The sequence below is a fragment of the Drosophila guanche genome, unplaced genomic scaffold (assembly GCF_900245975.1).
Source record: "Drosophila guanche unplaced genomic scaffold, DGUA_6, whole genome shotgun sequence".
NCBI lineage: Eukaryota > Metazoa > Arthropoda > Insecta > Diptera > Drosophilidae > Drosophila > Drosophila guanche.
In genome coordinates this window covers 274,862-290,164 of record NW_022995761.1, presented here as the reverse complement: position 1 = coordinate 290,164, position 15,303 = coordinate 274,862, and the positions used below count along the sequence as shown (strand labels likewise).

At 46.7% G+C, this 15,303-nt stretch overlaps 2 protein-coding genes across 8 annotated transcripts in view; both read right to left on the bottom strand.

Moving 5' to 3' along the window:
* Window positions 1–865: 865 nt before the first annotated feature.
* Window positions 866–3,659, bottom strand: LOC117590873 (leucine-rich repeat-containing protein 58). Its single transcript, XM_034283895.1, has 3 exons — window positions 2,844–3,659; window positions 1,754–1,970; window positions 866–1,689 (listed from the first exon to the last, which is right to left on the bottom strand). Exons 1-3 carry the CDS (start codon window positions 3,365–3,367, stop codon window positions 1,303–1,305), a joined length of 1,128 nt encoding a protein of 375 aa, XP_034139786.1. The 5' UTR covers window positions 3,368–3,659; the 3' UTR covers window positions 866–1,302.
* Window positions 3,660–8,722: 5,063 nt separating this feature from the next.
* The window catches only part of LOC117590864 (protein sprint), a 131,305-nt gene continuing 124,724 nt past the window's right edge, over window positions 8,723–15,303 (bottom strand). For 6 of the 7 annotated variants that reach the window (XM_034283879.1, XM_034283882.1, XM_034283883.1 and 3 more), the window contains 2 exons: window positions 10,015–10,841; window positions 8,723–9,951 (listed from right to left, as the gene is read on the bottom strand). In XM_034283879.1, coding sequence (XP_034139770.1) covers window positions 9,622–9,951; window positions 10,015–10,841 — 1,157 coding nt within the window. In that variant the 3' untranslated portion in view covers window positions 8,723–9,621. Of the gene's footprint in view, window positions 9,952–10,014; window positions 10,842–10,962; window positions 12,294–15,303 lie in introns of those variants that run through there. The other variant, XM_034283885.1, reaches the window with a different exon arrangement.

Sequence of the window (15,303 nt, the reverse complement as noted above, 5' to 3'; positions counted from 1 at the left end):
TTCTACTCCTCCTATCATGTGTAACAGAACACTCGTGACTCACGGCTCACTTAATCACTGACCGTTTTTGTATTTTTGTGTACTTTTTATACCCGGTACTCGTAGAGTAAATAGGGTATATTGCCCCGCCCCCACAAAGAGCGAAAATCTCCCACAGCCACAATTTTAAAGATAAGAGAAAAGTAAAAACGCAATTCCGTAGAGAATATCCATATCTATCAGATCGATGAATAGGGATCCGATTGGATCATGGTTATAGCAAGAATAACGACATTCAGTGGCTAGCCCCCACCCCTTGCAGCTTTTTTATTGTTTTGCACATTCTTTCATTCCACAGTCTGCTTCGTGCAGTGTGCTGCTCTAGGTTAGGGGGGCGAGCTAAAAGAGCGCTTATGTGCTGATGTCCCACTGAGTACCGGGTATAAAAGTAGTGACGCGTAAGAAGCGTCTCACTCGTCGATCCTCGTCAATGTATACTTCTTAGACCAATATTCTGTTGCGATATGCGTAGATATTTGGTATGTATTTCACGACACCCATCCACCACACCATCATCTTTCCATTTATGTGTTTGTGTCCTGTGCCCAGTTCCCTTTTTTACAATCATTCTCTGGTAATCTCTGGCAATCCAGACATTTTTAACTGTGCTTCATGTCACGAGCCGTGGATGTTTTGAGCGGTTTGATCACAAAATAAACTATCTATACACAATATAGAATACAGCAGAGGGGCACTGCCGCATGACGGGTTACATTAACTGCAAGCAAATGTTCCTTCAATCGGTGAAGTTATGGGAACTTTCAGCTGAAGCTCGCCCACAAAAGACCCTCCAAAATGAATGGAATATTTCTGTTGATAGTTTTTGTTGGTATTTGATGGTTTATACAGTAGTATGTGCGGTATCTGCGGTTGGGGATAGAGGGGTTGGGTGGTAAGAGGTGGAAGCAAACAGCAAACAAACGTGCAGGCAAAGAAGAATAACAACAAGAACGACAAAGCGAACGATTACTCGTTAACGATTGATGAAGCCAATGGGATGCCAGTGAGCCAGTGGGACGCGGGCCGGCCCAAGCGGCCGCCAAACTCCAGAGCCAGAACCAGAACCAGTGCCAGTGCCAGTGCCAGTGAGCTGGAGCTGGAGTTGGTGGCATTGGGTCGCGACCTATAAACGAATGGATCTTCGTCTCCGATATCGATATCCGGTCGATGCCAGCCACCGACGACGCTCCGATGGCACTCCTGCTGCCAGCCAGGGCCAGGTCCAGGCCAGGGGCCAGGCGGGCGGGGGGCCGAACGCACGGCCTAGCCCAGCAGCACCTTGCGCATCATGAACCCGCTATTGGCACTGCTCGCGGCGCTGCTGCTCGCACTGGAGCCACGTGCCGGTTCCTCATGCTCGATGCACTTCGATGAGCAAAGGTACTGCAGCAGCGGTACGCGATACTTGCCGCAAAAGTCCACGAACTTGATGTGCTCCACGCGATTGTCGAAGAACACGCCCTTGCAGTTGGGATTCACACAGCAGTTGGCGCTGTTCAGATACTCGGCCAGGGTTCGGGGTATGTCATAGGGTCCGGGCCGCTGGCCACTCGCCTTCACAATGCGCCCAGCAAGCTCCAGCAAAGTTGGTGGCTTCAATGCCATGTCCTGTACGAAGCGCACCACCAGCGGATTGTCACGCAGGCTCAACTGTTGGTGGAACGACAAAAGGCTTCAGTTTAGGTCTGTGATATATGATGGATTGTGGACCTACCTCCGTGAGGTTCTTCAGGGCCACAATGTCCTTGGGCAAGTGGCGCAGACGGTTCTTGTGCAGCAGCAGCGACTTGAGGTTCTTCAGCCGGGCAATGCTCATCGGAAGATTCTCGATGAGATTGTCGCACAGGACGAGTGCTTGCAGCTGGCTGAGTGAACCAACAGCATCGGGCACCTCGCTGATAAGGTTGCCGCCCAACGACAGCACATGAAGACTGTAGAGTAAAAAGAGGAAAAATAATTATTAATGGGTGGTAATTAGAGTAATCAATCTATGAAGAGATTCCTATTCCTTTCATCAATATTATCTCTCAACGATCTTTAATCGATTCGATCTGATTCTGAACATAGGAAATTCAAGCAAACAAGTTATGTTTTTGTCAGTGTAAACAAATGGTAAACTGTCGCATAACGTATCGATTTCAACACTGCACAACGCGAATGATAGAGAGAGAAACATACAGATAGATAGACAGACTGATTAAGAGAGAAAGAGAGGGAATGCAAAGTATATTTATAAAAGGTGAAGGCAAACGCATCTCTCTCCTTGTTTTAGACAAAGAAAAGATCTTCCATGTCTGCAGCCCATACCATGGTATGGCTCCTCTTGCGTCACCTCTTCCCTTTGTTCCCATAAAGTAACCCCCTCCTAACCCACATAACATTGATATTATGGAGATGTTGTTGCTGCTTGCTCTTTTTTTTGTTTGTTTATTATTATTGTATTAATATACGGCGGACCGTATCTTTAGGGCATTCGAGCAAATCGAAATCATTTGAGTCCGAGTCGAGTACGTGTTTTTCGATAGATTTGGAATTTACGATGCCCATAGCCACCAGTTACCCCACTTCTCCACTCCATGCCACACCACTCCACTCACAAGTGCTTTGGGTCTCTCGCGGGCTGTTTGTTATCAGTTCTCATACACAGAATAAATGGACAGACGGACGGACAGGGCAGGGCAGAGCGGTACTTGTACTAGTTGTTTTTTACTTTTTCCCCTGGACAGGCCAGACGCCTGGCAACAGGCGATCACACGCGCGTGCTCTATGGTCTATGGTCTATGTTCTATGGCCTTTACATTTACCTTTGCATCTTCCAAATGTCCTTTGAGATGCCCGTGATCTTGTTACCGCCCACATACAGATACTTGAGGTGACGCAGCTCGGTGACCTGCTCGGGGAAATGGGTCAGCTGATTGCCGCTCAGGTTGAGTTCCTTGAGGGTGCTGTGTCCGTGGCCATATCCACCGACGCCAGCCTGCTTGGCCAGCAGCGACTTGGGCAGCGAGCAGTTGGTCAGCAGATTGTTCTTGGCAATCAGTGTAACCAGCGGCAGCTGGCAGACGGCGTCCGGCAGCTGGGTGATCGCATTGGAGCTGAGATCCAGCACCTTGAGGTTGGCAAACTGCTGCAGCACACGGGGCAGGCCCACCAGTCGATTGTGGTTGAGCAGCATCGTCTCGATGTCACCGCTGGACTTGAGCATCGCCTTGTGCGGCGATGTCAGGTGATCCTCAAGCGTGCCCAGATCGAGACTCATGCGACCAAAATCGATGGTCTTTTGCTCGCGTGAATCCGTGTCCGAGCTGTCCGACGTGTACACCTCCATGGCTGGGCTGGGCCTTCTTCTGTGCGGATCACTTGGAAAGCGTCGAGTGCGGCTTGTTGTCGCGATCGCGTTGCTTTTTGTTTAGCGATCTCACACGGAACTGATCGTCGAAGCTGCTCTACGGCGCAGATGATGATCTGATCTGATAAGTTCTGATCCAACAGAAACAGAGAAAAGCACACACAAAACAACAAAAAAATAATGCAAATAAGAAGAAAAACAAAACAGCGAAACAGCGGAAAAACTCAACACTCGTCGCGAAGTGTGTGTATGAACGGTTAATGCCAAGAGCTAACGTGACGCTCGCTCGCTCGCCCCAACCCAAATGAAAAGACAAGTGTTGTCAGCCGTTTGGAGCTGATCTTGGAGCTGTCGAACCATGAAGAAACTATAAGGAGGCCTCGTCGGTGGCAGAGTTACTCGCTGATTTTTCTTACAGTCAGTGCTCGTTTGCTTGTCGACATTTTTTCAAAATGTTTATTTTTTTCAAAACACAGACTACTATCATGTAGCAAACTATTAAATTAAATTATGAAACAATTATTATGTTTTTTCACATTGCCTTCAAATGATTAATAAGCACACTCCAGCAATTGTCGTTGCCCTCACACTTACAGCGAGAGCCCTTTCACTCACACTTTTCACTCGCCCGAATTTCTTAGTATTGCCGACGAGACCTCCTTATAGTTTCTTCATGTGTCGAACCGAAATTCAATCGGCCCATTGCTCGGCTCGTGGCCCGAGCTCTCTCTCGCTCCCTCGCTCTCTCGCTCTCTGTGGCCAGGTTTGCTCTTCTTTCTTCTCGGTTCTTGTCTGGATGGTGCGCACGAGGCGTATGCGTAACAGCTGCCATCCGATTGCCTTGGAAGGGGGCAAAGACAAAGGGAAGATCGCTATCATGGTCCTGGGCCTGGGCCTGTGCCTGTGCCAAAGGTACGAGGGCTGAGTGGGTGGGTCAAACAGTTTGGGTCAGCACTTGGCATCAATTGTTCGGCCTTATCGGCTCGATTCGATTCGTAATTCGTGTCGAGTTCTTTGTTCGTTTGCAGTTCTCGGAATCTGCAATCTTTTGCATTTACATTTATTACACTTAATGGAATTGCAGCCCCTCCTAGAGGGGGAGCTGTTGTCAGCTGAAGAAATTCCTGAAATGCAAAGAAATTCTATAGAAACTAGACATTGACTTGACTTTCGAGTGTACTCCACAAACTTCTCGACTGCCTCAAGTCTTGCATCATTATGACAAATCGATTCGATCGCAGGCGCCGGAGCTCGATCAAATGTTTTATGATACACATCGATGCCTGCCGGCTCACCTGCATGCCGAATGGGTAAGGGGGGTTTTTTATTGGTGTTCTTCTTCGGCGAGGGGGATGAGAGGGTGGTGAAAGTTATCGAGTAGCTAACTTGATCCGTGAAATAATCAATATATGTATGTATATATTTACTTTCGACAATCGTTTGTTTTCGCCTGTTTACTTTTTGCCAGTCGCTCGCTCGTTCGTTGGCTCTCCGCCTGACGTTCTGTACTTAGGATCGTATAATCAAAACATCGCCACAGACCCCGCCCTGTGCCTGTGCCCCCCTATCTCTCCTTCCCATTTTCTCTCTTCCTTCTCTAGTTCGAGCCACTTGTGTCGGCCCCGCTATCCGCAAAAGTTCGTCGCCAGGGGCCCGGGCAGCTGGGGCCCGTACGGCGTGCAAATAATTGTTTATTATCGCGTCATTGGAACATTTCTATAGCCCGTCTCTGTGCTGGGACTGGAACTGCGACTGGCACTGATAAGAGGCCAGCACTTAAATATCAAAATCAACGAGAAGGGACGTGTGAGACGCTTCTTACGCGTCACAACTTGTATAGCCGGCACTCAGTACTACAACTATCGGTGTTTTGTCAAATTTTAAATTTGTTCTTCATCTGTCATCTACATCTACACTGCAGACTCGCGGCAGAGGCAGAGGCAGAGACAGCGCCCACACACAAAAAAAAAACAAATATAAGCTGCGGGACGGGGTGGGTTAAAAGTCGGCAGAGGCAGATGCAGAGGGATGGCAGAGGCAGGTGCCGAGTGAAGCAGAAGCAGAGTGTGAATGAGAGAATGTGAAAAAAAAACAACAAAAGCTGCGGGACAGGATGGGTTTAGCCACTGCAAATTAATTTTTTTCATTGTGGCTATAATAATGATCCAATCAAATCCCAATTTTGTGATCTGATAGATATGGCCATTTTCTACGGAATGGCGTTTTTAGTTTTCTTTTATCTTCAAAATTGTAGATTTGGAAGCTTTTCGCCCTTTTTCGTGTGCGGTAGGGGGCGTGGCTCATTTTTAAATTACACTGGTTTCAGTGTGAGCATATAGAAGTCTGGATGCAAAATTTGGTGGCTCTAGCTTTTATAGTCTCTGAGAACTAGCCGACAAACAAGACGGACAGACGGACAGACAGACATGGCTCAATCGACTCGGCTATTGATGCTGATCAAGAGTATATATACCTTATGGGGTCGGAATCGTTTCCTTCTGTGTGCACAAATACAATATACCCTTTTTACTCTTCGAGTACCGGGTATAAAAAGAGAGAATGAGAGAGAGAGAGAGGGCGAGAGTGAGGGCAAGACTGGCGATCACCACTCGGGCTGTATACTCGCATGCTGTCCCAGACTAAGTACTACTAGAATCTATCTATTTATAATTAAGCTAAATAATTTATGGATGGCTCAAACTCCAAATTGAAAACAATTTACAACTGGCCACAGGATGATAACGAATCAATACGACAATACGAATCAATATTATATAAAAATGGGTTTTTTGTTTGGGGCAGAGAATAGTCTTTGTGGCAGTAACAAAAGACACTTTCACGGACACAAAAATGTTCTAAACTTTGTGCTTGGATGCTGCTTCGGTTTCCGTGGGTTTTTATACCCGGTACTCAAAGAGTAAATAGGGTATATTGTATTTGTGTGAATACCGGTTGTATGTAACGCACAGAAGGAAACGTTTCCGACCCCATAAAGTATATATATTCTTGATCAGCATCAATAGCCGAGTCGATTGAGCCATGTCTGTCTGTCCGTCCGTCCGTCCGTCCTTATGAGCGCCTGGATCTCAGAGACTATAAAAGCTAGAGCCACCAAATTTTGCATCCAGACTTCTGTATACTCACACTTTTACAAATGTATTTAAAAAATGAGCCACGCCCCCTTCCGCCCCCGCAAAAGGGCGAATACCTCCCAAAGCTACAATTTTAAAGATAATTGAAAACTAAACGCCATTCCGTAGGAAAGGACCACATCTATCAGATCACAAAATTGGGATCCGATTGTACCATTATTATAGCCAGAATGAAGAAATGAATTTTCAGTGTGGGGCCGCTGCCTCTGCCTCGTCTCTGCCTCTGCCATGACTCCGCAGTGTTTGGCTCTAGGTAAGGGGGGGGCGAGCTTAAGGAGCGTGTTTGCGTGAGTATTGTTGATGTAGATGACAGATGAAGAAAAAATGTTAAATTTGACAAAACACCGCTAAGGTACAGATGTAGTACTGAGTGCAGGCTATAAATGTTATGACGCGTAAGAAGCGTCTTCTCGTGTTTTATACCCGGTACTCGAAGATACTCGAAGACTACTCGAAGAGTAAATAGGGTATACTGTGTTTGTGTGGAATAGCGGTTGTATATAATGCACAGAAGGAAGCGTTTCCGACCCCATAAAGTATATATATTCTTGATCAGCATCAATAGCCGAGTAGATAGAACCTACAATTTTGAAGATAAAGGAAAACTAAAAACGCCATTCCGTAGGGAATATTTATCAGATCCCCAAATTGGGATCCGATTGGATCATTATTATAGCCACAATGAAGAAATTAATTTCCAGTGGCTAAACCCACCTTGTACCGCAGCTTTTGTTGTTCTTCTTACATTCTATCATTCACACTCTGCTTCTGCTTCACTCGGCCTCTGCCTCTGCCCTCCCCCTGCCGCTGACTCTGCCGAATTTGAACCCACCCCGTCCCGCAGCTTATATTTGCAGTCTGCAGTGTGTGGGTCTAGGGAAGGGAGGCGAGCTAAAGGAGCGTGTTGGTTTGAGAAGTGTTGTAGATGTACATAGATGACAGTTGAAGAAAAAAATGAAAAATTTGACAAAAACACCGCTAAGGTGCAGATGTACTACTGAGTGCCGGGTATACAAGTTGTGACGCGTAAGAAGCGTCTCACGCGTCCCTTTTCGTTTTTTTTGCACACGTTGCGAAATTTTTTTGGGTTCCCAGATCGCAGATCTTGTCTCTCTGTCTGTCTATCTGTTTGGCTGTCGAGCAGTGTGTGTGTGGTCCTTATCGCCCCGAATTGGTATTGGCATCAAAACAAAGCAACAATCAGCACTGATACTGATGCAAGTAGCTGGGCCATGCCCAAGATTAACTGGGGACACTTGTTTTAGCTATTTCTGATTTCTGTTTTGCTTTTTGTTTTTTTCACTTCTCGCAGGAGTGACTGAGGAGACCATCAAGTGTCCACGGGGTTTATGCACGACCCCTAGGCAGTTTGAATAATCTATTTGAAAAATTAATGCTAATCTATCATCATCAATTATCGTTATCTGTCGCGACGTCTGTTCGATTTCGTGTCGTCTGTTATTCGTCTTGTCTGCCAGTGTGTGTGTGTGTGGGGCTACGGATGAGGCCACTGACAGATGGTGGCCAGCGTCTCACTCACATGCCAACTGGTGAACCTCTTATAGCTATAGACGGCGATAGCCTTTGCCATTCTGATCCCCACCAAAGTGCTCACAAAAATAAACTCAAATCTGTTTCGGATCCTCAAACCTCCAGTCTCAAGCCCATATTTGGACAGAGTCATTTCAGATTGTGATAAGTCTAGCAAAGTTGTATTATAGAGTCCACGAAGACTCACGGAAAGTGTACCCAATGAATATTTTCTTTCCTGGATAAACGATGCCTAAGCTGCTGCGAAATTGAGTGATTATTTATTACGGATTTTGAGAACGTTGTACAACTTCGAAACATTTAAATGTTATTTAAGTTTACCTACAAGTATCTGAAATATCCAGAGATACCCCAGTTAAGTCTCAATTAAAAATCATTTTCTACACATAAAACATGGATCCGATAAAATAAAACTATTGGAGCTCATTCATTATGCGTGGGATGCGAAAATAAATATGCCACATAAATTACTCTTACAATACATTTTACCCACTATTATCCGCCCAAAAGCGTGCCTCAAGTGCCCCCGGGGTTCGCAGCCTACTTTTGGGCTTACAACCAAGAATTGCCTTTTACTCCAGCTATCGAAATGCGAAATTAATTTTTTGGTTATTTTTATTGAGTTTCTGTATTGTTTGTTCGCTATTTTTTGAATTACATGTCACGTATTTTACAAAGTATACAAAAAAAAAATAGTATTCCTTAATATGTATATAGAGGGGGAATAGCATAGCTGATATCTGTTTTTTAGTTGTACATAACTATGAAAATGTAATGGTTAATACGTCGATATATGTATACGAATATAATTATGTATTTTAGTTTTACGTTCATTCTCAAAAGAAAACAAAAAAAAAACCCAAGAAACCCACTAAATGCCTTTTTTGTGTACAGTCACAATGGTCCGAACTGTGTGCCAAGATTGAAATTGGAATTGGATTGTATTGATTGATTGTTACTGTGATTCTGATTGAACTGTGGTCTCTCTTTTGGTCTCCAGGTTGAGTGTGATTAGTTGCTTATATGTAGAGTATCTGTATGTATATATGCTGTATGTATGCTGCATGTTGGTTGTTTGTGCAATTCGGATCTCTACTCGCTAAGTGTTTTTTATTTGTTTATATATCGTATAATTTCTCGTACATAATATCTATATATGCATATAATATTCATGTATATGTTTTATTCGTATATTTTATAGATTTATATATTAAATTAGCAAAAAAAAAAAAAGTAAAGGCTGGAAGGGACAGGGGTGGGTATGCCGGGGTATAAGATGTAAGGACGATGATGATGATGATTATGGTGATAAAAAAACACGACGCTTAACTCAATACTGTTGTTTAGTACACATTAAATGTTTTCTAATTATTTAGCGTTAATTAGCTTTACTTACAGGCTACTAAGTATATTTTAATGTAATAATAATAAATTATTAATCAAATATGCTTGGTTAGTGAGCAAGTTGGGGCAGGGGTAGGGGCAGGATTCAGTGCTGTATTCCTTTTCAGATTTTCTTTAGTTCCGTGCTCAATGGCCTGCCGGCTGTGTGGTTGGCCAGGCGATTTTCGCATCGATACGCTTGTAGGCGAGCATACAGTGCTTGCCCTTGGCCGCCAGTCGGGCATCCTGCGGGCACTCGGCGTCGCTAAGGAGCGTCTCCTCGCCATCGACCAGCTTGAACAGTGCGTAATCCTGCGGATTGGTTATCCGTGCCTTATGGGCAATGATGCGGCACACCTCACGCGTCGTTGTGTGCGGCCGCACGGGCAGCGTTCGTGTCTGCAGCGAGCCGTTGCACTCATCTGGAATGATCACGCGCAGCACGCTGGAGCAGGCAGGCAGGCAGCTGGAGCGCCACTGTGGAGGAAGGAGCAGAGATTAGCTTCAGGAAGGAGCTGTGTTCGTTGTGTGTGTACTCACGTCGAGGGATCCGCTGCCGCTCTCGCTTTCAGAGGCCATGAATGTCTTGAGCACCTGAACGGCGCTGCAGAGGGCGGTGAGGTAGTAGCCGGGCTCCCCATTAAGCAGCGTGGGCTGTAGCAGGCCCCACATGAACTCGGCCTCAATCTCGGCACCAACAAAGCCGCACTTGGCCACCACATAGACGAGCACGGGCAGGAAATCATCGGCGCCCAGCTGCTGGCCACGCGCACAGCCCGTGGCATCGAACACCGTCGAGATGACGCACAGAAAGAGCTCCAGCTTGTCCAGCGGCAGCTCAGCCTCCTGCAGGCGCCACAGCAGATTCGCAATCAGTCGCAGCGCCGCCTGCGAGGGCGGCGTGACCGTGGGCCGTATGCCAAAGTCTGCCGCGTCCCGCTCGCAGGCATAGCGCACGTTCTGGGCCAGCAGTTGAATGTCCTCGCTGCGCGTATAGTAGTCCACAAAGATGCCGTAGAGATGCTCTCGCAGCGGCAGCACTACCAGCTGATGCATCACCGTCTCCAGCATGGCATCCAGATTGAGGAACTCATCGGCCTTCAGTCGCCCGCGAGCCGACTCCAGCTCGGCATGGAACTTGCCCTCGCCGTGCTTCACCAGATAGTTCTTCATGCCGCTCATAAACTGTCGCATGTTGCGCATCACCACCTGGGGCGCTGCCTCACGCGACTCCTTGGTGCAGCTGATGAAGTTCTCAATGTTGCGGGCAAAGGTGGAGCTGGTATCCAGCGCCAGCTGGAGCGTGTACGCACGCAGTGAGTCCCCGGGGCCGCTGCTCTGAATGTTCATCTTATTGCGGGGGTGACCTGCAAAGGGTAGCAAAAGAGCCATTAGCAGAGTTTAAGATTTGTCACATTAAATGGCATCCGCAAAACCCAAACCCGTAAACCTATGCCCTTCCGCTCTCAGTCTAAGTCCCTGTCTTACCAGCGATTAGCTCACACAGTAGCCGGAGCAGGCGGCGCAGGATATAACAGCAGCCACGTTTCCGGCAATAGTTTTCGTCGGCGCACTCACAGTCCCGACGATAGCGTCGCCAGAGACGACGACTCTGGCCTTGAAGGGCCAAGCCCCAGGCACGGAATTCCACAATGTGCGCCATGTTGAGCAGAATATTGCCACGTTCGTCCAGGTGGAAGAATTGCTTGATGTCGTAGTGATCGCAGGTGTTCAGCTCACCCGGATGACAGCTGTCCGTGTTCGACCCCAAGGAGCCGAGGATCTGTTGTGTGCTGGCCATGTTGGCCTCCGCAGTGGGATTGGGACATTTGCCGATGGCTCCCATGATGGAGCCAGCGAGAGCCTCAGTCTTCAGTTGTGTGCGATCGATGCGACAGTCTTTGAGCACCCGTTGCGGACAGGTGGCCATCGTTGTGGTGGCAGTGGTGTGTAGCGTCACGGAGCCAAAGCTCGAGAGGCTGCTGCTGGCATATTTGGACTTTTTACACAGCACAGAACTTGGGGATGGCTGCTCGTGTCCCATGCACTGGCTGGGCAACGCAATTCCCGTCTGAATGTTGTCCACAAAGAGCAGTTCCAGGAACTTGCGCTTGCGTCTGCGCTTTGGTGGCTTCTCCATCACTTCTGTCGAGTCGAAGGTAGAGCCGGAGCCAGCCAGAGTTGTGATCAGATCTGGCTGAGAATGTGTCTGTGGCTGAGTTCTCTGCAGTAGCAGCTCCTCCTCAAAGTCCGCGGAAAAGTAATTACCCTGCGGCGGATGCTCGATTATCTCCCATTCGGCCATGATGCTGAGGAACATGGCCTCCTCCTTGTAGTGTCGCACATGGTCCGGATCGTGAAAGAATTCCTCTGGCTCCAGTCGCTCTATGCGCTGCTCATCCAAGCTGCTCAATGATTTTGTCATGTCTGGTTTACCATTGCTGTCCTTATCTGCATCCTTATCCTTATCCTGATCCCGATCTGATTCCGATTGGCTCGCGGTCTGTGGACGCGACGATCTTCTGAACCAGCTCATGGTGGATTCTCAAGCGATTTTTGCCAGCTAATACGAATTGGCGAAAACGCAGGTTTCTCATCGGCACACGCGAATGCAGATGCAGATGCGGATCGATAAACGACTATTGCGATGGCCAACTCTGTCTTTCGATAACAAGTGACAGTGCGCGAAAGTACTCTGTAATCGATTTCACGCTTTCTCTATTGAAACGAATCACTTTCGTGGCGCTCTCAATTCGGTTCTTCTCAATTGTTTTCTTCTCTGCCGTTGCTGCTGCTCTAAACGCGGCCAATGCAAAACTAATTCTGAACTTCATTTGCATTAGTTTATAAGACCGCAACGACGTTGGCAGCAATGGCATTGGCAGCGACTGCGACAGCGTCAGCGGCACGGCGCCGTCACGGACTGCGCTGAGCTGCGCTGCCTGCGGGTCTACTGAACAAAAGATAGCGGAAGGCAACGTGGCCTGCCTCAGACCATATCCATTCTATATACTCGTAATATACAAATTGTAATCTGCTTATCAGGTAGAAATTATGCAAGTTATGATCCTTTCTCGGGAATGTCCGGTTGCCAGCCCCTTTTTCCAGGTACAGTTGCGCAAGACGGCTCTGAGTCGTCAGCGAGGATGTATGACTCAAGTGTATGGCAAATCGGGGGCAGGCCCCAGTATTCCGCGGTCTGGCATTGGATGAGCCATCGAGAAAATGGAGGGGTGAATCCCACCATTCTGTGGCTTAATCCGCAACAATCCCCGTTACAATTCCAAAGCAATCATTGAGACACGTGTTCGGACAGGGACGAGCAGGTAGTAATGCAAATTGCATATTTGAGTACCTTTGCAGTACCGACTTACAGCTTTATTTACGTCCGTTCCAGTCAATGATTGATTTACTCTTACTCTATATCCATCCTATCTAACGGCAGAGAAAATATCTGTGCCTGTGCCTTATCAGCTCATCCTATCCTACTTTACATAGACACGCTGGCTGGCAAAGCTAGGAATCGATTTTGTTCGACTTAGATTTGATTCGATTCGACTCGATTATATTGTAATGGAATGCTAGAATTGCATCAGCGTTTTAGGACTTGTGTCTGATGCGCAATTCGGAAAGACCTTTAAATATTCTAAATGGAGGTTTATAGGTTAGGGTTGAGGGTACCGCCCCACGATGGAATGCATTCCATGGTCTTCCTGCACACAAACACAGATACAGAGAGAGTGAGAGAGAGCGAGCGAGAGAGACCTTGGTGGGATCTGTGGGGTTCACAGATGTATATATTTTTTTTTTTTCTTTTTATCCACCTTTAGTTTTAGGAGATTTTCATAAAGATTTCACTTATCATAGCGTTACCCCAGCGCAGCGACCAAATCTCTCTGCTGAAAGGTTTTACAATTTCCAAACGCAAACAAAATGTCAGTAGAAAAGCAACGGAGCAGCGACGCTGTCACCGTTTTTAGCACGTGTGAATTAGGGTGGACCGCGTTGAGTGCGATTTACACTGGCAGATCGGAACACAAACCCAAACCCAGACCCAGACCAGAAATAGATTTCGCGCGTTTGCATTTCATCAGTTTGACTTGCCTTTGTTTTCTGTACGACGGTTGTCTTGATGGTTTGTTGCTGTTTGTCATATAATGACCCAAAAATAGATTCAATTTCCACATTACACACGTGTAAATAGCATACATGTATGTATACGCATGCATATGCATGTGTGTGAGTGTGTGTGTACTATATAAATTACGCATCCCATTCAGACAGAACTTCACTCATGTTCGGCGCGGTAAAAATCGCGCACGCTGATAAAAACGAACGAATCGGTTTACATTCCAAAGTGCGAGACGCAGGCAGAACTGCAGCAGAGCGCCGCATGCACTCTCTCTCTCTCTTTTGGTCTTTCGTTCTCATACTCTACACTCTCTTTTTCCCTCCTCGTCTATGGACGCATACAAAAACTTATCAAATTTGGTTTGGCTTCTGCTGCAGCGGGCTAACTGCGACGCAGAAATAGCCAAGGCAGGCAGCGAAGCGGACCGACCGACTGTGGACATTGGGATCGGAATTGGGTTCGGCCCCAAAGCCGTTGCGCGGCAGATAAGTTTCGGCAAGGCTTTGTAGTCTGCGGCTGCTATTGCTGCTGCGGCTGCTTATTCTGCTGCTTCTGAATTGTGATAGGCAGCGATTCGCTGTCGCTGTCGTTGTCGCTAGAATCCAGTTGAAACCGGCGCCGTGAGACGATGGACCGAGGGGGTGCCAGCAGAAAAGAGTTGCAGACTTCCCTCTGGTTTGGCACTGTACCATGGGAGTATGCATTTTTCAAGCAGCAGCATAAAAGCGACCGCGGCGGCTCAACATAATCCACTGAATGTTTATATACGCAGTCGTTAGACAACTGCCAAAGGAACGATCCATAAAAGAGGATCCTTTACTGATATTCCCTTTGCGAAAATGCTAGTCGAGGGTATTCAAAAGATCGGTGCGTCAACTGGTAGGTAGCTACGCATTCATTTGTCATTTGTTGTTGTTTGCTTTTTGTTTTCCGCCTATATTCCGTGCGAGTGTTTCCCGTGCACTCCAATCGATTCTCCGTCAAGTCAAGTCAATCGATGACGATGACGGGAGCTGCCTTCTCCGTTGCAGTTTGCAGTTTGGCTCGTGCTTTTGTTTAGTCAACTTCTCAAATTGACCATGGTGGCCATGGATGGACGTTCCGTTCTATTCTGTTTTGTATGGAATGGAGCGTATGATGCAACAATACCAACTGATTGCAATTGAGCGTGATCGTACTACTGTACGGCGTAGAGTGTAGTCATCATCATCACAATCATCATTATTATACTATATACAATACGCACACGAGACGAGCGGCCCAAAGCGATCCAGTGAATGCGAGACGAAGGTGCGTGGATGCTTCGCTCCGATAAGAACTGAATTGTGAAGTATTTCAATCTGAATTGACATACATTTGCTTTCAGATTATATTCTTAATGGTAACTGGTTGAACCATTAGCTACACAGACATCTTTAGTAGAAGATCAATATAAATCACGAAACAGAGAAGATCTTTTGGTATCAAGAGAGTTGAATATCAATTGAAAATATGCTAAGAACTCAACGAGATGGTTCCATAACCCAATTGCAATTTGAACTATTATTTTATTTGAATCCTATTTGGTGATCAGATCAAAGGGTTCCTTCAATTATCACAAATTGTTGTTGTCACTCAATTGTTGTTGAAGACGGACTCACGCGGTCACAGGCGAACGATAATCCAAATCCAGTTTTTATGACATAATTTCCAGCATA

What these genes read in the sequence shown, in the direction of transcription:
- LOC117590873 (XM_034283895.1), bottom strand. Translation starts at nt 3,367, where the DNA reads ATGGAGGTGTACACGTCGGACAGCTCGGACACGGATTCACGCGAGCAA. An exon ending in GACATTTGGAAGATGCAAAG is followed by an intron (nt 1,971 to 2,843) that starts GTAAATGTAAAG and finishes TTTACTCTACAG; the next exon opens with TCTTCATGTGCTGTCGTTGG. An exon ending in CCCTGAAGAACCTCACGGAG is followed by an intron (nt 1,690 to 1,753) that starts GTAGGTCCACAA and finishes TTCCACCAACAG; the next exon opens with TTGAGCCTGCGTGACAATCC.